The 23863-nt window shown below is 32.9% G+C and overlaps 1 protein-coding gene across 2 annotated transcripts; it reads left to right on the forward strand.

Annotated features, from left to right (window-relative positions):
- The first annotated feature begins 476 nt into the window (after positions 1-476).
- On the forward strand, positions 477-22496 carry LOC149799215 (uncharacterized). 2 transcript variants are annotated; one of them, XM_089958482.1, is made up of 14 exons: positions 477-726; positions 3374-3453; positions 4096-4317; positions 5399-5560; positions 7907-7984; positions 9147-9260; positions 10572-10685; positions 11595-11708; positions 12555-12668; positions 14378-14491; positions 16463-16618; positions 17329-17350; positions 18422-18525; positions 18904-22496. In XM_089958482.1, exons 2-14 carry the CDS (start codon positions 3381-3383, stop codon positions 18939-18941), a joined length of 1425 nt encoding a protein of 474 aa, XP_089814608.1. In that variant the 5' UTR covers positions 477-726; positions 3374-3380; the 3' UTR covers positions 18942-22496. The 2 variants fall into 2 exon arrangements, with proteins under 2 accessions (XP_089814608.1, XP_089814609.1); XM_089958483.1 differs by having other exon boundaries at positions 16469-16618.
- The last annotated feature ends 1367 nt before the right edge of the window (positions 22497-23863 follow it).

The following is a 23863-nucleotide window of genomic DNA, read 5'->3' on the forward strand; positions in this document are numbered from 1 at the left end:
TAACGTCACTGTAAAATTCCCCATGGTATACCGTTGGGACATGGTATCGACAATATCATTGTAAAATTCTCCATGTTGTACTATGGGACTTTTCACCGACCATGTAACTTTAAAATTCCCCATGTTATAACATAGGAACATATTACCGATAGGTGAGTAGGTGTAGAGCAGAGAAAGACATCGATATGATTTCTTTGATATCATTATCATGGGCAGATTGTTTTAACATTTATGTTGATGGAGCATTTCTGAAGTAAAGAGATGTTGAGACTTAAATGAAATAAAGTCTTTCATTTAATGTTTTATTTAAAAGCTAAATGGCGTCATTTTATTTTAAATGTTTGTATTTGTCCTTAAAGGATTGGCTTCTTTTCTGACCAGTTACAAAACTTTATTTTGTACCTTAACATGAAAAAATGAATAGGTACAAAGGTGACGTAGTTTTAACATTTAAAAGTTCGAAGTATTGTCTGAATTCTCATTACACAAAGCTTTGAACAAGATTAATGTAAAGTTCCAATTGCTTCTATAGCTTTAAGTCGTGCATTATTAGATATCAAATACAACTGTGTAACACGTAAATGTTTGATCTTTAATTATTTGATCAAATGGCACGTGATATTGGCTGGGTATTAAGGAAGTAAAAATGACTTGAAAAATACACATTTTGGGAAATAAGTTCAGAGTCCAGAGCCTGGATTCAATTTCTGACCGGAGTCTACTAAGGTAAGTTACACCTAGGTTAAGTTTTGTTTCCTAATTTATATTAGTACTGTAATATTAATCGTTAATATATTAAAATATTTGCTTACGTTAAAGATATGATAGTCAAAGAAGAGTATGACCGATTCATGGAAGCCTACAAGCAACAGCAATATAAAATATCATTGAAAGTCAGGAATCATAAAACTGTGGGGTACTTTCTTGGGGTGGTGGGGGTAGATCTTTCGTTACACATGCACTAACACTAAAAGTACGTGTGCTCTGTAATTTGAGGGGGAAAACGCATGGTCATTTCTGCATGATTTATCACCGTGCATTATCTGTTAGACCCGGAAAAGAAGAAGACATGGAAAGGGTTTATGATGTCATATACACATGGAGGAAAAGTCAAAGTTCGAGAGTATTCATCACCATATTTCCAACCAAATTAATCAAAGTTAAAGAAATTTGGATTCTTTACTAAGGTTTTTTTTATAGGTAATACGAGAGGTAGGCCTATACACTAATTTGTAGTAGATGGATTAGTACATGAAAGACGTGGCACTCTTTGTAAAATGAAAGGTCCCATTCCTTCAAATTGTTGATCCTTTAAGCATCGAGATGATTAAAAAAATTCTAGTTTTGAAAGGTTTTTGGATCTCGTATTTAGGTTTACCATTGAAACCGAAAAGGAGCAGATCTTCAGGTTTGTTAGTAATCGATTATACTTCAGAAAGAAGTCACGTTTCAGGACACATGCTGTGGGGGAAAAGAGTAAGCTTCCTTGTTCTTTCTCATTCTATACCATTCATCCTCAGAAATTCACGCGAGCGCGGTATAGTGACAAGAGCTTTATTCCTTCCATGATACTCTGTGTGTTCTTTTATACCATCGATGTTGAACTTGTCGTTATAGTCTTTACTTGTTCTTATAACTGGAGCCCCAGTTTTGCTTCATTGGCATTTGTTTTAGAATTGTATATAGATTACCTGGTATAAACTAACTTATTTTTAATTTTCTAAAAAATGTAGACTTAAAAGTAATTTACAGCACACTAGATTTATCTGACATCTTCTATCTGTTTAGAAAGTGCTTCTGTGTATAGTTTTATGTAATGATTTCCCTAACTATCCCATAATTAACATAGTCAGATATTTTCTTTTTTGTATCGTCACACACTCGCTCTTACTGCGTATATTATTTTTTAAACCGATGATATTGGTTACAGCTGTAAAGGGTTCGAAGGATTCGAGATTGACTATCGCAACAAACAGGCAATAATTGACCAACCAAAAAGGCCAATACATTGCTCGGTTCGAAATTATATTCAGGTACAAAAATTAATTTAAACATAAAATTCATTGCCATATTAATGAAACAATTTGGATTGGGTAACAAGTTCTCCAATTTAGCCCTTCCCCTACACAAAAGCATTTACCATAATACGAGAGAGAGAGAGTATTGTAATGTGAGTATAAATGCAATGATATATGTGATGCATTCATATTGAAAGGTATCATTTACGAACATGTGAGGAGAATCACGAATATCGTCTGGTTTCTTTAATAAAATCTTGAACAATACAATTGAGATCAGAAGACAGCTGAGATCAGCCTTGAAGGAGAAGGTCAATCGTCGCATGAATAAATAGATGAGTGAAGTTTAGATTTAAAAAAAAGAAGAAAAAATGAGATGCCAGATTATCAAAGCAATCAAACACATAACTGCCCAATCAGATGCCAGACTATCGAAACAATAATATACATAACTGACCAATCGGATGCCAGACTATCGAAAACAGACACATACCTGACCAATCAGATGCTTATTCAGTAGTCTCTTCGGATTCATATGACATAAATCAAGGCATTTAGAAATTAACATAGATATGCATAAATATACAGTAGGTGTTATTTTTTTAAATCATAAATGAGGATGCGTGACAACATGGCGTAAAAATAGATTTTGAGAAAAAAAATATTATCATACAAATTAGAGATTGTATTTCATTACCTACCGGCAAACTAGCTAACGTTAATGATTATATATATATATAAATCATGGCGAATAACAGTCCTTTCAAGTGTACTGAATCCAGCAAGGGATCACGTGTGTCAGTGAATGATTAAGATAAATGCAATAAACTTTAAACTTTACATGACTATTTCTACAGGTATTAAACCTTTAAATTTATTATGTTTCGACTAGTTCATTTCAACTTGTTGCGGAATGCTGAATATAAAATATTTTCCAGCATCCTCAACAAGTTGAAATATACTAGTTGAAAAATAATACATTTAAAGGTTTAATTCCTATAGAATAATCATGTAAAGTTTTGCAAACGCAACGGTTTTTCTGTTTTCTTTGTTTGTCTATTCCATGTTTTGTATTTGTCTTTAAAAAAGACTCATTAAGAGTTGAAAGTGCTCAGGCTAGTTAGATATTAGTTTTGCACTGTGCTTTGTCAGTTTATTGCATATATATATATATATATATATATATATATATATATATATATATATATATATATATATATATATATATAGTAAGGAACCATAGTGTATTTTCTCCGTTTTTGTTTGATGGTATTCAATTATTTACCAATTAGAGTGAGTTTCTTTCTATAAATGAAAGTCGGTATAATAACGTGTCCTTTTTGTCATTATTGCAGACAATTTATGAAGATCCTCACCATGGAGAAAATAGGCCTAGTGACAATCATGCTCGCTACATCATCTCTCGGAAACTTAAGTAAATATCGTAAATCGTTAGTGAGGACTGGTTTTAACATTTAAAATCAAAACTTTACCGACTGTCCAACTTTTGAAACTTTCAATTAGATATATCAACTGTCATTGCTTTCCGTCCCGTCTAGATTATTTTTTGTATGTTCCGAAAAAAGAATACATGCCACTAAATGAAATTTCTGTAAATGCTGCTTCATTCCACTCCTAACAAATAATTGTAATAATAATTGTAGTGACTTGCACCGGCGCGAGAGTTTTAAAATTCGTGCCTGACTGGATTGCCATAAATTGCCTTACAAACATATGAACGACGTGATTTTTTTTCTCTAGTCTCTGTATATAAAGTTTTTTTTTAAAAATCTAAGTCGTATGGTTTGGCAACGTATTTATATTTTACCTTGTATTTTATATACAGTTCTAAAATTTCGACAATGATAAATTTACCACGTGAACACACGTTGACTAGTGTGTTACCTGAGGCAAAACTGAACAACCATCTTTTATTTGGAAAGGTAAATAAAGAGTTTGGTTTTTCAGAACAAAAAATAGGTCGTTTACTTTATGATATTTAACTTCTAGTGCGTCCACATTTTATGGAACGTACCGAATAATTTTGATTGGAAAGCACGAGGTTTGCTTTTTACAGTAGGTACAGGGCTTGATGACGGATGCACATCTGATTGGGCTGTCCTTCCGAATTCATCAAAGAGAGAAATATCTAATGTAGCCGACAGCGGCGAAACATTTGTGTCAGATGCTTCAATAGTGGACGGCTGGTATACAGTTGCAACGGGATACGTGTTGACAAATACTGATGCTAATTTACATATTGGTTCATGTGGCACATACTACCCGATATGGATAAATGGTAAGATCGATATAACACACACACACACACACACACAGACACACACACACTTCCTATCTTCGCAATGGTAAATGCAACTTCGCAAATGAAAAGGCTCAATATATTGATTATTAAGACAAGGCATGCCTTTTCCTATTTTTGGGAAGCACTTTAATTTAAAACCCCAATCTTTTTAAACAAATTCTTAAACGTGGAATTTTGCAGACACCGTATTGAAATAAATGACCTTTTCTTCCACCTACAGTGCGTATGAAGTAGCTCTGAATCTTCGAAATTTGAACAATGTATCCATTTGTTCTGACAATAACTTTCTCTAAGAGCTATTTTCACCGAAGTGAAAAAAGGTTAATTAAAAAACTTATATAACCTTTAATCATTGAATCTTTCCTTTACCAAATGATGACAAATGAATCTATATGTACGCGCAATAAAAAATGAACACATGCATTTGTCGAAAGTGGCGCATTTTACAAATGATAATTGCCAAAAGCTGGACCTGAGAAGTCAAATGCTAGAAAGCATGGCCAGTTCTAAACCAGAAAATATATTATTACATGGTTTCGTACTTCCGGCGATATCAACTTAAGCTTACCATAGCCTGACGAATTTTGAATGATTAAGGAGAATCAACCACCATATTCAGGTAAATGCTAATAGACCCCGCCTAATATTGGATCGATGGGACATTTATCACCTCACTAACTCATCTACAAGTTTAGTCAACTTTAGAAAAAAAAACAGACTTATTTTCTTATAGTTGACTAGTAGATTTAGGACCTCCAGTTCATTTTTTTGCAAAGCATTTTGCGACTGCCATGCTCGACCTAAATTCGACGAAATAGAAGACAAATGCCGTAATTGGCTATTTGCCCAAGATGATTACAAGCTAAGAAAAAGTTTCTTTTTTTTCAGCCAGTCTCCAAAAAAGCTTAAGAAAGGCTAGGAGGGAAAAAACAGAACACAAAAAGCAGAAGTCAATTATAACTTTAGGAGCGATAAACTCCAATCAAAAGTATAAGACTTTTAGAACAAACCGATATGTTTTGCCATCATGGTATCATTTAATAGTCCTTTGTTTCAGGAACGTATCCGACAAGAAATGGTGAAACGGTTGCCGCTTGGGCATGCACAAAGACTTATTTCAATTCATGTGACCCTTTGTTTGACATCACGATAGAATGTTGTGGATCCTACTACGTATATTATTTGAAGAATACCACAGTCAACTCAGCTTATTGTCTGGGTAAGATAAGTACACTTGTCTTTATCAGGGAATGTCTAGGTAAGAAAAATATACTAGTCGTTACATGAGAATATCTGGGTAAGATAAATACAATTGTCTTTACCAGGGAATGTCTAGGTGAGACAAAGACACTTGTCTTTACCATGAAACGTCTAGGTAAGATATATATATATATATATATATATATATATATATATATATATATATATACACACACACACTTGTCTTTATTGGGTGATGTATGAGTGTGATGTATGAGGGAATTCTGTTAAGATAATTACACTAGCCTTTACCTTGGAATCCCGGGGTACGGTCTTTACCAAGGGATGCCAGGGTTATATAAATACACTGACCTTTAATTGGTAATATCCGGGTAATATAAATACCCTTGTCTTTACCAGGTTATGTCTGAGTGAGATAACTACACCTTTCTTTTCAGGAGAATCGCTAGGTAAGATAAATGTACTTGGTTTTACTGGCTAATCTCTGGGCGTGATAAATCTCTGGGTAAAATGAGTCAGCCAGTCTTTACCGGGCGATAAACGGGTGAGTTGAATACACTTTTCTTTACCGGGAAACATATGGGTACGATAAATACGCTTGTCTTTACCAGGGAATGTTTGGGGAAAATATATACACTAATCTTTACCACGGGATTTCTGGGTGAGATAAATATTTGTTTTTACGGGGGTAGGGAAGAGGAACAATCGCATATATAATTTCATAGATCTTTGTTATGAACAGAATATAACTTCATTAGAAGTAAGAGAAGCTAAGATGAAAGTTACTGGTACATATTGGTACTAGAACGTTTCAGTGCTTAACAATTTATTAATTTGTTTCATAAATTGTTTCATTAGATCAGTAGATTGACATAATAAAAGCATGTTTTTGTAATGGTATAGGATGGCAAATTTCATATGCGACGACACCAAATGTAATCTTTTTAAGTTGCCATGACAACGTTCTACAGTATGTAATATTTCATTTTGGCATTCTCAGTGAAAACGCTTATGATATTATATTTTGTGGATTATTGTAGACTCTTATAATGTACAAAATAATTTTGAAAGTGAGAACACTAAAGCACATGCTGGGTATTTGCTTTTGTGTTATGCGTCTCATAATCCTCGACAGTACGCCAAGAACTCCTTACTGTCTTTTCCTTTGATTCCAAAACTATAATTTACATGCATATCCAGGGCGATTCACCTTAGCAGAAATGAATGCGCTGTAAATCTATCTATAGCTGTACCTGAGTATCAATTTTTTTAATTTAATGAGAATCTCATTTTTCCAGTTATTACAATTTGAAGAAATGATAAAACTGTTCTAATGTTGAAGTAAGTAAACTTTACTCAGCTTCTTATTGTTCGAGTTAAGTTTAGCAACTGCAGTTATCGTAGATCAGCATAGATTTACATATTAATGAAAACAACACTTAACTATCATGTGTAAATTAAAAACAACATTAAGTTATACAATGGCTAACTTGGACAGACACGAATCAACTCACTATGCTGAAAATGTGCCACAATTGTGTCAGATAAATTTCTGAACTGAGCATTGTAATAGTAGATGCGTGAGTGATAAAGGCATTGGACACTTTACATGTCTACTGGACAATTCAGCCACACTCATTGATCACCAGCTTTAATATCAATCATTTTTTACACGTGTAACCACTTTCATGGCTTGTAATACAATGGACTCTATTCACCAGTTAGTAATATTTCAATTCAATGTAGCGGATTCTGTTTCCCCATCACCAGCTGCAAACTATAAAAATATTACTATGTTGATACATTTGGAATGAAACACAAATACATTTATTTGCCAAAAACCTCAGCTCTTCACTTTCATAAAAATCGCAAAGAATATTTGTCAATCAGCACGTAAAATGAATGTTAAATCATTGGAAACTTACACCCTTTGGATAGACTGTTTCGATGTGTTAACATGCATTTATTGGATTATTCGTTAATTAAACTTCAGTACTGTTAGTATAAATAAGTTTCTGGACTTTGATCGTTTTTTCAACTTTCTTGTTTAACTAACATGACTTTGTATTAATACATTTACAATATTGTATAAACTCATCCACAATTGATCTTATTTACTTTCTTTTCGAAACTGACAATACGAACAATAATTATGATTTACCATCAAAAGTAGTTCATTGTCCGATTTGAAAAAAAGATTCTAAAAACCAAAAGATCACTATCGAATAGTAATTTACAAATTTACAAATTTGAACGTGATGCTATCCAAAAAGTGTATGTACTTTATGAATGAATAATACATTTGAAATTATACACTGTAGCTATGGTTTTCTTTTCCAAATAGGAACAGCACAAACCTGCAATAATGGCAGCTCTTGTTCTATAGTATCTGGTACAGTGACAGGAACAAACTGCACGAATGGTAAGGCCACCCCACATACGTTCTGTCGATTACGATAAAGTAATGTCAGATATGTTGTATATACTAAATGAACTATTTAACATATAAACGATGCAAATACACATGGAAGTAAATAGACAGTTAATATCCTTAACGAAATCAGCATAACGTGTGTGTGTGTGTGTGTGTAACATGTTCGGATTTAGAGGAAATATCTTGAAATATTTTGTTTTCTAAAAGCTTTCATATTATATATATATATATATATATATATATATATATATATATATATATATATATATATATATATATATATATGAACGATACGATTTACAATTATGTATATAAAAGATTCAAGATTGAAACCTCTTTCAAACCTATTTGTGAAACGCATGTAAGTCTTGATCGATTGATCGAACTGCAAGGAATAAGCTAGAATAAGCTTTACAAGCAAAGTGCCACATTATTTCGCCATATACGATGAGCATGTAACGGTCTTCTTATAAATTTTATCAGCAATGTCTTCCATATTTATATTTGTCAATTATTTTGGTGTGTTCTTAATATATCAATAAACCCAGTGTAAAGAATGTAGTCACCAGTCTAGCTTAATCTAGACTAACTTTGGTCGAAGTAGGTATGAGCGTATAAGACTTTGTTCCAAGATGAAAGGGTTCATTAGAGCAAAACAAAGTTTAAGCATCACAATTAAGATAACTAAAACGTGAACTAAGATTGCTATGAAAATAAATTTGACATGAATCATATATGATTTAAGAAAGAAACACTAACGTTGCTAAAAGGTATAATCGGTATTACCTACTTCTATTCTAATATGCGTATTCTTTATTGTACGCACTAGAAACACAGATGCATACTTTCCTCCTTAAATTTGCAAAGTTACAATATCAAATACCATTAAATTCATGTCTAATTTATGCTACATCTTAATGCAAAATCTTTCATTAAGCATTCACTTTAATCTTTGTCCATACAAATATGTATTTACTGACACAAACGCAAACTTTCATATATCCATAAATACATACGTACACATGTATCTACCGTCATACTTACATATGTAACTACCTACCTAAACATCCGCCCATTCACCTGTCTATGCAGGCTTATATATATATGCATATTTGTTCTTTCATAGGATCTAATGACTATATTTTCACAGATGTGGACGAATGTGAAGCAAGACCATGTAGGCATCACAGCACATGCATCAACTCTTATGGTTCCTACAGGTGTCAGTGTACAGAGGGCTGGTCAGGAGAAACCTGTGGATCAGGTACTGTTCAACAGAATATATTCTTGTTTCTTTCAGCGAATAAAATCTAAAGTTTCACTCTTAATATATCATAGTGTAAATTTGCATTTGGAAAACAATTTACAAGATACAAGTTAGAATTTTGTTTATTATTAATCAAATTTGAACTGCAAAAAAGTTCGTGAGGTGTAATTTGTAAAAACAAAGAAAGAAAGATGACTGAATCTGGTACAAATATTAAGACTGATACATACATACATACATACGGTGTAATTTGTTTTTAATGTTCGTTCAAAGTCTTCATTTTGTTTTATTTACTAAAAAGTAAAGACAATATAAAAATAAAAATAAAAATAAAAACAACACGTGAGTAATTTCTCCTGTGCGTGGCTAAATAAAAAAGAAAGGATCCCCTTTTTCCGTGCTGAATATAAATAAGAATCTCTCTTTTGCCTAATACAGTTCATCGATAGCACTGGAGTAACGTCTATCCATCTAGTAATATGAGCTAAACAGTTAACAACGGTTTCTAAAGTTTTTCTTAACTGAAGTAGTGAAACAACATGCGAGAAACATTTCATTGCCGTCTCGACAAGAAATTAGGTAATTCAACTAAATGTGAATAGGCTACAGGGCGATGCAAAAATAACTTCTCTGGTTTTATTTTTATTTTCTACTCTCTATGAGTCGAATAAGAGTCACGTGTCTGCCACGACACCCATCATTATGACTGGTCGGCCTGGTGTCAGGATAATATGACTGGGTGGGACTTCATGCTACATGTCTGCGGCATGATGTTCCAGTGCTAGATATCACTATAAACTGTCACACTGCAGACATCGTAGCGATGTGATTGAAACTGTTTTTAAAGCTACGTTGAAAATCCAAAACACACACACACACACACTCTTATAAATTGTATGATATAACTGAACAATTGTTAAAGCTACGTTAAAAAAAAATCAAAATATAAACTGTATTAACATGCCGCGATGCGAGAAGCAAAGATGTGATCAATGTACACTAATAGAACAAACCCCAAAACTATATGCCCAGTGAAGACAGAATAATTTGTCTGTATCAATTTTTTTTTCAAATTTGTTCATCTTAGGTCTATGGAAAACTGAATTTATTGCTTCTATCAAATGTATTTACTTTTCATATTTTGTTTACTATGCTTCTCAATATCCGTTATCGCTCCTATCATCCACCCAAAAGATTTCTAAATAAAATAAACCACGCATCAGTATGAATACATTTATAATGCAATGAATAGTTATCGCCGTATAATCTCTACGGCGATGTTTATATTACTTCAGTATTTCCTTTCAGATGTAAATGAATGCAGCTTCCGACCATGTCAACATAACGGAACATGCATCAATATATATGGATCATTTGCCTGTTGGTGTGCAGATGGGTGGACGGGTGAAACGTGCGAGCAAGGTATTTCATCGTACAAACAGGCAAATGTCGTCATTACAGTTGTAACACAACTTGATGCTCTGCGAAATGTACCTTAATAAGGAAATAGGGCAGAAGGGAACTTGATACAGATTAAATCTTGACGATCATGGAACAAATACAGAAAATAATAAGAAATATAAATTCTTCAAAATATAGCATATCTGAACAACAGAGAACGGAGACACATATATGTATACGTTGATAATGGTCTTTCGGGTAAAGAGAGAAACAAACCAACATATTCAGTATATTTTAGGGAACGTAGTTTATTTCGGAAACCCTGAGAAGCAAGCAAATAATGATTGACAAAAAAGAATATCTTATAAGTATAGGACATCGAATTTAGTAACTTATTACAGGTGGAACTATTTTATTTTATTCCAACTTTATTGCATATAAACAAACACACACACACACACACACACACCCACACACACACACACACACACAAACACACACATATATATATATATATATATATATATATATATATATATATATATATATATATATATAGAGAGAGAGACAGAGAGAGAGAGAGAGAGAGAGAGAGAGAGAGAGATGTAACACTTAATTTTGAACAAATTATTTGTACTTTTGAACACCTTAGTGCAGCTCAGACGTAATTTTTCACACCTTAGTGAAGATCAACTACATTAAATAGATCAACTAGACCTGTCTAGGCAAAGTAGCACTGTAGGTACTAGTTGGTAAAGATCGAGGATGAAGTTAGAATTTCCATGAGTGAGCGAAATTTATAGCCAGTGTAAATGAATCTGGACACAAGCGATTTCCTATCGCACGAGATATTTGTATCAAGAGTTTCCTGTCAGCTTCCCCAACAAATTATGATGCCTCTTTCCAATTTATGCTGTAATATTGTTGTAGATATAAATGAATGCCAAAAAGACCCATGTAAAAGCTCGGGTACTTGTATCAATACGAATGGCTCATACCACTGCGCATGTCAGGAAGGATTCGCAGGAGCGGATTGCTCAGGTGGTGAGTAACAGCTCTTATGAGCTTATGTGATATCAAACGTCTCAGTATTATTTAGCTTTGTTACTTCGAATTTTATTTCAATACATGGTTCTTATATGTTATTGTTAAATTTTGCCCGACAATGAAATAAAGTCTTCAAAAAAAGTCAGCTAACAAAACATTTATTTAAAAACTCGACTATGTCATTATATCATCATCATCATCATCACGATCATCATAAAATTAGGTTTGATACATTATAGATTTAAGCGACAGAAAATTCCCTTTAAACATAGTTTCGTCTATATATTCATTTGCAATGTTCTGTTCTTCATATCAAAAGTGTATAACTTACATCGCATGTTCATATTGATATATAATTATAGGATTACTACAATCGAATTAAAATAAAATGGCAAGAGGAAAGTCGGTTTGACCGCATAGCGTTCAAACAAGTACGTATATTAAAATGTACACTATTCTTGTGAGATCCATTTCGAACCATATGTCAGACGCGACCAAGGAAATTTCAGCCAATCGAATGCAAAAATATCCACTCGAAATGTGGAACATAAATTTTAATCAGCAACAAGGAGGAATGTAACTTTTAATTAGAAACAAGGTGGAACAAAAGATTTGTATGTATTTTATTTTGTATACGGAGTTTTATGCACAAAATGAATAAAAGCCCGATTTTAAAATATTAAAATGGAATGATTGATAGGGAAGATTCCTTCTAGTTAGTTAGATTCATTCGAATCTATGCAGTATGATCAATGATTCTTCTTAAAAGCATATATTTTTTTCCGTTTTATAAATGAGATCCATTTCACTGTTTCTCCTATCTTACTAGTACATGTATTTCAGATGTCGATGAGTGTAAATTCATAAAATGCGAGCACAATGGCTTGTGCGTTAACTCATACGGTTCATATCAATGTTTATGTTCAGAGGGATGGACGGGCAGAATCTGTGAAACAGGTGAGACACAATCCGTTGTATATATTTCGTTTAAAGTTTAATGGAGAAAAGCGTGCAGTCATGCGAGATAGTGTTTTCAGATTGATAATCTATAGTTGAATGCCATTTTGATAAAATGCAGGAATGGAATGAATACTTGTTTTGATGCATGGTGTAATAATATTTACACTTCTGGTGAAACCCTAATGCCCTTGATATTGTAATGCTTTAGCTTGCAAGAAGGCTGTATAAAATCTATGCAAACTGGTATTTGATCGAGCATTACTGGTACCTTAAAAAAGTCATTACTTTGTAATGAAGTCTATGTCAATAAGACGCATTGCTAAGAGATCGTCGTTTCAAGAATCTGTCAGACAATACACTTATATTCCATCATGCAGTGATTACAGGACAATTCAACTGATTGAATATATACACGTATACTAATGCTAATGATGGGGAAAATGTTTCATGTTCCAGTTACTTTGGAGGGAAATAATGTTTAGTTGGCAAGACAGTTAAATAATCATTAAGTGTTGAGAGAAGTGAAGAGAGCTATGAAAATTAGATACAATCTTGCCTAAGTACAGTTTTCAAGGACCACAACATCTTACATGCATAGTTCGTGCACTATGTATATATAGTCTGGATACACATGACCTCCTATCGCACGAGAAATTTATCAAGGGTTTCCTGACACTTCCTCACCAAATAATTATGCTATTTTCTTAAGTATCTTATAAAATTGTTGTAGTTATGAATGAATGCCAAAAAGACCTACGTAAAAACTGGGGTACTTGTATCAATACGAATGGCTCATACCACTGCGCATGTCAGGAAGGATTCGAAGCAGCCGACTGCCTAAGCGGTGACAAAAGGCATGGTTTTGTGCGATATAAGAATGCCACTGCATCATTTAACGTTTCTAATTAGGAAATCTTAATTCAATATATGGTCAATTTTTGTCATTTTTGGCGACATTGAAATAAAGGCTTGGAAAAAAGTTTGATGACAAAACATATATCTAAAATATTCAACATGGAATTTAATAATAATAATAATAATAATAATAATTATTATTATTATTATTATTATTATTATTATACAAAATGGTTTGATACATTATGAATTTAAGCAACAGATTATTTCTTTTAAATATTATTCTCGTCTCAGACGCTTGCATTCTTTCTTTCTTCATACCAAAAGCAGTGTTTTAACTTATATTGTACTTTTCAAATTCCTATAATTTTGTGGATAATAAAAACAAGTTAAAATAAACAACCACAGAAAAGTCGAACTGGCTCAAAAGGGTTCAAACATATACATGGACAAAAATGTACACTACTCTCTGACATCCATTTCGAACCTAATATCAGTCATGACCAAGGAAATGATGGACATATGAAATAACAAAATCCACTCGAAATGTTGAAATTAAATTTTCAGAAACGACGAATTGGAAAACAGATTCCAATGCATTTTATTTTTATATATTTTTTATGAAATATAAAAGAATTATATCGAATTTTATTCATGTAAGTTAAACAATGAACAAAACCCCTATTTAAGAAATGGTTAAATGGAATAATTGTTAGGGAAGATTTCTTCTGGTTACTTAAACTGAGACGAAACTGAAGTTTGATCTGTGATTCTTCTTAAAATCATATAGTTCCGTTTAATAAGTTACATCCATTTTACTTTGTCCTACCTTAATAATGCCTATATTTCAGATGTCAATGAGTGTAAATTCATAAAATGCGAGCACAATGGCGTGTGCGTCAACTCATATGGTTCTTACAGATGTTCATGTTCAGAGGGATGGACGGGTAGAATCTGTGAAACAGGTGGGACAACGGTTGATTACCTATTATTTCATTTAACAGTTAGTGGCGAAAAACACGCAGACCTGCAAATTATTATCTTTAAATTGATAATCTATATTCTCATGCCATTTGATCAAATGCGTGGTAAGGACGAGTACGTACTTTGAGAGCTGATTCAATAAGGATACGTTGATGGTGAAGCCCTAATTCCCTTACTACCAATTAAAAAATATAGTAATGCTTTGGTTTTAAAAAGATTTTTCAAACAACGCAAATCGGTCTTTGATCATGTATTAATTAGTGTTACCTTAAATGAGTCATTACTTTGCAATTAAATGTCATTACTTTGCATATGTCAATGAGACGCGTTGTGAACAGGACCTCACTTCAAGAGTCTGACAATATATACGCTTATGTTTGAAAATGGAATCAATACAGGAAAATTAAAATGATTAATTCAGAAAGGCATCAAGGGCAAAAACAAAGCATTGAATGACATATTTATTGACAAAAAATAAGTGTCTGACGGATAATACTAAGAACTCTCTTGTCCCAGCATCCTAGATGGGATGGCAATTGACACATTTCACAACAAACGTTTCAGACGAGTTGCGGTTCATGATACCAATCGCTAAAAATCAAAACTAGGCTATCGCTGCTGGGTGAATATTCTTTATATTGACTTGGAAGTGGAGATCGGCGTGTTGAATTCTGAATAATATCACGACATTATATTCATGTACCTTTAGTTGTGGAAAACCAGATATCATCATCATCATCATCCCCAATATGATGTTTTAAAAAAATAATACACACAGCCAAGCAAATGAAGTATTTCTCTTAGAAATTGGTTTTATACTAAAAATCTGTTGTGGAATGCATTTTATCTTATTTATTCTACACCAGTTTAAGCAAGTTCGTTTTAAGTTTTAATAATATTTGTCAAGATATGTTTAGAGGTATCAAATCATGTTTAGGCTTATGTAGTTTAAATAAACTGTAACTACAATCATCGGAAAAACAATCACATGGACAGATAACCACCATTGCCATTACAATGATTTCTCATGAACAGGAAGAGAAACATTATTTGTCGTGCGTATGATAGGAATATTTTTAATGAAATCAACTTACATTCCTTGTATCACTAAATACGCTGATTCTGGCACGTGAATATTGTGCCATCAAACAGCGTTTTGTCATTAGACAAAAAAAAAAGAAGCTTTAACAGCTCCTTGAAAGGAATCAATGCAACTTTTGCTGAGATCTTTACACTCATAAGCAGCAGGACAGCATCTCCGCTAATCGATTGACATTTCCAACTTATCGATGCTTATGGCAATATCCGATACGGAGGTCGCAACAGCATGGGTAAATGAAATACCCTAGCACCTGGGTGTTAACTCGAGCATTGCAATGGGAACTCTGCCCATTTTCCATTTGGATTTCGTGACCCGAATTGAAAGCACATTGGTACAATATATAAACTGGTCTTAGCACCAAGAAAGAAGGCTGAGACAGTTCCACTCTAATTATTAATAACAGCCATTAACTGATCTTCTACAATTAATAAAGATGAGCAGAAGATAACATTCGGCCTGAACAAAGCTAATGTTATGTCGCTGCCACTGCGACTTCTGTTTATGATCTTTATGCGTTTCTTACAGTCAAAATATGCAAATTACACACAGAATGTACTTGATGATACGCAGTACGCACAATTTTATTTCAACAACTTGGAAAACCAATGACGGACGAATAACGCAATACTAAAAAAGTTTTGCAGTTTGCGAAGTTTCGTAACAGAATATCAATTCAGTGAATAACTCTTCAGTATATAAATAATTTATGATATTTACACAAATATAAATTTACAATAAAGAAAATGTGCTGTCCACGTCATGAGCATTAAAGCTTGTTTTTTTTTTTTCGTTCTTTTTTCATTCAGTTAAACAGTTTTCATTAAAACCAGATTTATAAATTTACTTTCAGTTACAGCTGAACAGCAGACTGGCATAGACAGAACACACGTATCTTACATTTTCTGGATTCTGTTCGGAGTTCTATTTTTGGTTGTTCTTATTTTGATCATTATTCAAATTGTTCAATGTTGTCGTCGACCAAATGTGAAACAGTCAAGCAAAAATGGTAATCGTCATTATGATATTGTACATTAAAATAATCATTGAAAAACTTTTCTGATGCCTTTAATCAATCAATCAGTCAATCAATCAGCCAATCAATCAATCAATCCTACGTTTTCTTCCGACAACAAAACACGCAGAATATTATAAATTACGATTGAACTCTGTTTTGTATTGACTGCTTTAAAGAATAATTCTCTTTGTTTCACACTAGTCATGTTTGAAACATCTATCGGTGTCTATGTAAAGTTTTTAATTATGAACAAAATATAGAAATGTAAGCGCTTGTGGGTCTTTTCCTTCAAAATGATCAGCGCAATCCAATTGGGAGAATCAAAGAAAAGATTTGCATTGACTTAAAAGAACGATAAACGTAATCACGAGCATCATGTAAAATGAAGAGAAACTAGTTTCTTTTTAGATAAAATGCTAGAAACATAAATAGTACATTGCTTATACGATGGTGGAAGTCTCGATTTACCATTTTAATGCTGACATTCCGGACTTCTCTGGAAATGGCCAGACTTGTAAAAAGCGGCACGATACCATATAAATGGTTTGCGTATTTTCTTTTCGTGTAATCACGTGGCTATCTTAATCAACTCAAATAATGGTGCACTAATCAAGAAAAGATCTACCCAATTTGCACAATAATTATTAAGCATCATTTGTTTGATACATCGACATTACATATATTTATTCTTTATATTCCAGTCAAATCCTTTGAGGGTGACAGGTATGTGAATTCCTTGAATGGTTTCTCTTCTTTTTGTTTTGGATGATTATATAAAATGCTATTAATTTCAAAATCATCGGATTTTAAAATTACTACTTCAGGATAATTACATCGTGTTCTTATGAATTATATTTATTTATCCTGTTAGTCGAAAATTCCTGGTGATTTACGTCATTCATATTAACGATAACCTCTATAAATGACAATAAAAATGCTAGATTCAAAATGTAGTAGTGGTTGTGTGTGTGTGTGTGTGTGTGTCTAAATAATTACATTTTGGTAAATCTGTTACATAGAATAGTTTCTGCAAGAATTAAAGCTTTAAAATATGTGACAATGTTTACACAGTTAAATCAACTGTACCTGCTTCCTATCTAACTGGCCGATGTATTCTTTGCACGTCGGACAATTTACTATTTTATTTAAACTTGTGCAACAGATAATTCATCCGACTTTTTCACACATATTAGCTTTCCCCTTCGTGTCAGAAACTGGAAAATATTAGTAAATTAAAATTTCAAAACTTCAATATAGCTTATTTTCAATATTTAGCTTGTAATAATCGATAATTATAATCCGCTTCAAATCAGGAACGATAATTATATTTACCGTCAAAACAGAAACGGTAATCAACAGTTCAGGCCAACATAACTTTATATATATATATATATATATATATATATATATATATATATATATATATATATATATATAAACTTAAGATCCGGTAGGTTGCAGCAAAGCCATTTATCACCGTGACATTTTCACAAACCTGACTTTGATCTTTGATTTATATTCTTCAAAAAAACTAAACATTTTGATTAATTAATTTTCGTATTTCAGTTAATAAAATTCTAAATATGGAGATCGCCATAAGCCCAAGAGAACACTGGCCTAAGTCTAGGTCCATTATTTTGCAGTGTAATCTTGTATTATAAAATTAATGCATGGCACGTGCCGTCTTAGTCTACACTAGACTTAGTTTATCCACGTTACTGTAAGATAGATCTCCATTTTTAATGCGAATATAGCAAATGTTCTGACTGTTTAATATTTGTACTATCCAATAAGGTATGGACAGGATATTCAAAACTATGAACAACATTCATCAGAACTTGCAAGAATAGATTCTGAGAGCCATCACTATCAGACTCTAGGAGAGGAAAGTACAAGAGGTAGGTATAATGTATTCACATTGTTCTTTAGGAAAGGCATGCCATCCATTATTTCTTCTTCTTCTTCGCCTTCTTCTTATCATCTTATCATTATTATTATTGCCGTGAACAGGCTGGCTAAATATGGGATTCAATTTTAATTTTCTTTTAATTTCTGCCAAAAGTAGCGTTAGAAAACCAGATTTGATCCATTTTTGACTATTTTGAGCAATATATATATATATATATATATATATATATATATATATATATATATATATATATATATATATATATATATATAAAGTTCTTTATATCTACGAAACATTAATAACGCATATACTGTTTAAACTTTGACTACTAATCCGATGCATTTAATCTTGTTTAATTGCATTTCAGATTCAAGTAGAAGATATGTCAACCAGAATATAACGTAAACAATAATATTGTTAGCAAGCATCTTTTGAAGGTTGCTTTGTTGAGGTTCTTTGGTGCTTATCGTCTAGCTAGAATATAAACAGTCCGTGTCTGCACGACAAGACAAATTATTTACGTCGTACATTTTAATTGCACTATCAAATGCCATTTCTTGCATTCCCCAAAAAGTACAAGAATTGCATATCTCTCTGTAATGTGAACAACTCTCATATTACGTTATGCATTGCTATATTTACATCGTATTCCCGCACCAAACATGAATAAGAACAAGTTCTAGGTTTTTATAATTTCAACTTTTTCAATACACTTTATTCACAGAACATTCGAACAAATCAGTTTTCAAACTTTTTTAATGATAAAATTTATAAGCTACATGTTTAAATGGAATTATGTCTGTATCTTATATGGTTATTCTAGTTTAAAATTTTATGAGTTTCTGGAATTATTAAGGTTTGATTTCCGTTTTTCAAAATATTATGCTAATATAATATAATAAGTCTCTATTATACAGGAACCATACTGAACAAAAACAAATCAGGATGCATACAAAGAGACCTTACACTGTGGGGAACATCTAACCTTAATTACTACTATCAATATATCAGGCAAGCTGTCTTCAAAAAATAGTTTATTTCCATTTCTGGCTAGAGTGAAGCTTAATGTTTATGTTAATAATACTCTTTAAGTTACTCCCTCTTCTCAAACCAAATATGAGCCTTTGACCATAATGTCTTAATTGAGCTTTGACTATTTTCTTGTCAATGAAATTGACGTGCCCTACAACCGTAAAGCAACATTAACATGTATCATTATGCCATCAATGTAAGCCGTTGCTTTGCCACAAAGTAGAGATATCCTTTATAAAATTAAATGAAAATAGCGCAGAAGATTTATCTGTAACCTTCGGGGTAAAGTACTTCCTCTACTGGTGTTTGATATAAACTTAACTGTGTCAGCATCGCTTCCAACAATCAATATTGTTGATCTATTGAGCTCTTTTCGGAACACCGTTTAGAAACACTAAGTTTGACGCAATGGTCATTGAATGAGATGTCAGACATGTAGTCGGTTACTTGTACGCCAATATTATAGTATATTATGTAAATCACGTGGCTGGGAAAGATATGTGATTCAAAGAGAGGAGCAGTTGTAAAAGTCATATCAAACAGAATATATGTAATTGTTTGACCAGGCAGCTTTCTCAACCCAAACGAGCTCATCAAAAAGTTATTCTCTCCACAATGTCTCATTATGAGACAAGGCATTGAACGTGTAGGTGTATTAAGGTAATCATCTACCTGTCCATTCATGTTTCGAAATCGATAATGCAATAAATAAACCTTTTTACTGTGAATCCTTACAAAACATATAATAAATAAAAGACGCTTCTTTCCTCGAGCTCGGATTTTTAGGATGAAACAAAACATCGTTAATGGACAACTTTCCTAATCTGCAGGAATTAAAATTTAAAAAGAACATACATAAAAATGAATATTTGCAACGAATGCATACAAATACATACTCCTAAAAAAATGCATATCACTCAAAGCTTTCTTTCAAGTGGAGCCATGTAAAATCAGTAAAATATAAAAAGGGCAAATGATAAATTTTCCTGAAGCATGTTATGTCACCAACATTCATTTCCTATCCTTCATTGCTGTATTTCAATAGGAAAAGACACTCATGTTGGTGTAATATATATTGTAGTAAATATTGAACAGACTCAACAACATATATTATTCTTCATTAGTGAACTGCGCACGTGCTCGACCTTTATATGTGTGCTTGTGTATGTGTTATTCACTCCTTGTAATCTGATTAATGCAATTATCTTCCTTTATTTTAAAGAATATATCAATGCATATATTATAATGGTCAATCTTGAATGGCATTTGTAAATATTTCACCCAGGATAATGGTGTATTTAATCATGGAGTGATTAAACGATTTAAATATCGACTGAATCAGTTTTACGCACCATTCTCAGAGGAATAGACCTGATGTGCCATGCTAAATGTCACCAGATGATACTAACTAGTTTGCTGCGATATAGACGTCGAGATGGTGTTCAGTTGAGAAAGTCTTTAAGGTTTAAAATTAGTGTATTTTACACTGTATTTTATGGCTTATACCTATTATTATCATGATCATTGCTTTGAATTTATTTTTTATATTTTATATTTTAATTTTGTAATTTTTTTTTTTGCGTCGCAGCGGCGGTGGTGGTGCAATATTTGTATTATCAGTTTGCGTGGACTTTCTTACTGTGAAGTCTGGCAACGTGATTGCCATTTTTTTCCAACTAGCGATTGCTCTGTATTATCTATACAGGACTGTGCTGATGTGGCGTTAAACTAGAAACACATGTATACACAGCTTCACTCAAGGCTCTCGCCTTTACAGACCACTTTTGTCTCAATTCTTTCTGCGTTTGTTCTAGTCTTGGGCTCGGCCAATGTGGTTACGTGAGAAAGTTTGCTAGTAGCTTTCCATGGTCGGCGGTTCTTCCTGCAATTTACCTGTTCTTCCTCCACCAGGTATACTGGCCGCCATGTATAGCCTATCATGTGCTGAAAAATGGCGTTGGACCCATAAAGCTTCATTATTATCGTGTTACTATTTATACTTACATGTAAAATTAAACGAATCTGGAAGAATATATGTATATGGTTTTTAGTTCTAAAATTCTAAGATTGGATTCATTATTGTGTTCAGACAGGTTCGCGATTTACGTTTCGTGAGGTGGCAAACGGATTATATCTGTAACAACTGTTTTATTTTCTGTGTGTGTGTGTGTATGTGGGTGTATGATTTGGATTGTTAACGTAGCTTTAAAAAAATTCAGTCATATCGCTACGATGTCTGCAGTGTGGCAGTTTATAGTGATGTCTCCCACTGAGGCATCATGCCGCAGATATGTAGCATGATGTCCCACCCAGTCACATTATCCTGACACCAGGCCGACCAGTCCTAACACTAACCTCTTAATGCAGAACGCCTTGCGAGGCAGCTGTTTTTTTTAAAAGTCTTTGGGATGACTCGGCCGGGTATCAAACCCACGACCTCCCTCATCCGAGGCGGAAGCTGCAACCACTAGGCGATCGGAGCGGACCATTTTATTTTCTGTCGAGTTTCGCGGAAACCATAAGTGTAGTTGCAGGATCTGTCATTTTGATAATGACCAGACTACAATCTAGCTTGAAAAAACTGTTATGCCATGAAAGGATTTCAAAAATAATATTGGATTAATTATATACTAAACCAAAAATGAAATGCCCGACTTTTTGACATTAAGTAAAAACTAGTACTTTTACGAGTTATGTCTAGAGCACATACATAGCGTCTGCTCTTTCTAATCCACTACTAAAAACAGGATGCAGTTATGTAAGAAACGCCCAGCACCGAAAACTAATTTGCATGAGCGCTGCATGAGCAAATTACATCCATAAAATTCTAAGAATCACATGCCGTTTTCAAGCACAACACTGATCTGATGGGGACGATCTTAAAAAGAGTGAACATAAAACCCAGATGCACCAAAAGTTGCGTACACTTTTGGTAACAGTACCATGGATATATATATATATATATATATATATATATATATATATATATATATATATATATATATATATATATATATATATATATATCTCAAGCGAGCATGTGCATTGTTTGGATGTTGTTAGTGAATTGGTGCAAGAACCGCCAGACCGCGCGTACATTTTCACCACTTTACTTTTTAAAAAAAAAACAAAATGTTAACATAAAGATTGGAATTCTTTTTTCCAACTTGTTTAAACGCCACTTCTATAACATTGTTCTTTTAACATCAGATTTGCATTACATGATTAAAAGTAGTTATACTCGCACAAAAAGAATAATACAATTATCAAGTGTAAAGAAGAAATAATAATTACTCGAAATAGAAGTATACAACGCGGCTACTTCTCTTTAGTTACTATATCTCACCAATAGATGACGCCAACCGGATTTGATGGACATTATCCCCACAAGACGAAGTACGTGTTTCTTTTTGTCGAAAAATAAAACACTATAAACTATGGATAGGGAACATTTAGATGAAACTACTGAAAACTTATTTACTGTTCAGCCTTATATCGATATGCTTGCACGATGCATTAGATTGTGTCGCTTTCAAAACTGTTCCGTTTTTTAAAATTATTTTCAAAATTCCATTAATAAAGGTAAAAAGGAATCAATGCTGGCTTCCCTATGTCGGCCAACTTTGTAAAAAAAAAAAGAAGAAAAGAAATCAGTACACTTTAAGAATCCATAGGAACCAAAGTTAGCTTCCTTATGTCGGCTGACTTCGTAAAAAAACAATTGGCACACTTAAAAGAATCGAGTCAGTTTCCAGCATTGGCTTGCTTTTTAATAAAATAACCGTTGCATTTGATATACTGTTGGTATGTTTAAGCAGTGAGTTTATTGCTCACTGCCAGTTGTGTTTATTCATCACCAGGGCTTCTATTTGTTGCCACATACCTTAAATATTCTCAGCATGTTTTTTAATGTTTCTAATTTCATGGTGTTTGTTTTTGTAATCATATCATTATATGTTTTTTTTTATCTTATAGGTGTTGTCTAATTTTGTAAAGCGCTTAGAGCTTCTAAAGATTAGGCGCTGTACGAAGTCCTCATTATTATTATCATTATTATATGTAATCATAATTGATACAAACGTTCATTGATGGTCGTATCGTAAATATTATACACAGCACTAATTTGCTTTAATAATACTTTTGTAACCCATGCTAGTGAAAAGATTATCATTTTCACTCACAGTGAATATATTTTCAAATAATGATTTTTACGAGATACCGCCCTATAGTTAACATTGATACAATACAATCTTGGTCATTTTGCATGTCCAAGAGTAGCACCTCCTATTTTTATA

Source organism: Sinohyriopsis cumingii, chromosome 5 (genome assembly GCF_028554795.1).
Source record: "Sinohyriopsis cumingii isolate HCF-2022 chromosome 5, ASM2855479v2, whole genome shotgun sequence".
Classification (NCBI taxonomy): domain Eukaryota; kingdom Metazoa; phylum Mollusca; class Bivalvia; order Unionida; family Unionidae; genus Sinohyriopsis; species Sinohyriopsis cumingii.

Excerpts from the sequence above, each read along its gene's own strand:
- LOC149799215 (XM_089958482.1), top strand. The coding sequence starts at position 3,381 with ATGAAGATCCTCACCATGGAGAAAATAGGCCTAGTGACAATCATGCTC. Across the intron at positions 7,985-9,146 it reads AGGAACAAACTGCACGAATG|ATGTGGACGAATGTGAAGCA; the intron begins GTAAGGCCACCC and ends ATATTTTCACAG. Across the intron at positions 18,526-18,903 it reads AGGAGAGGAAAGTACAAGAG|ATTCAAGTAGAAGATATGTC; the intron begins GTAGGTATAATG and ends ATTGCATTTCAG.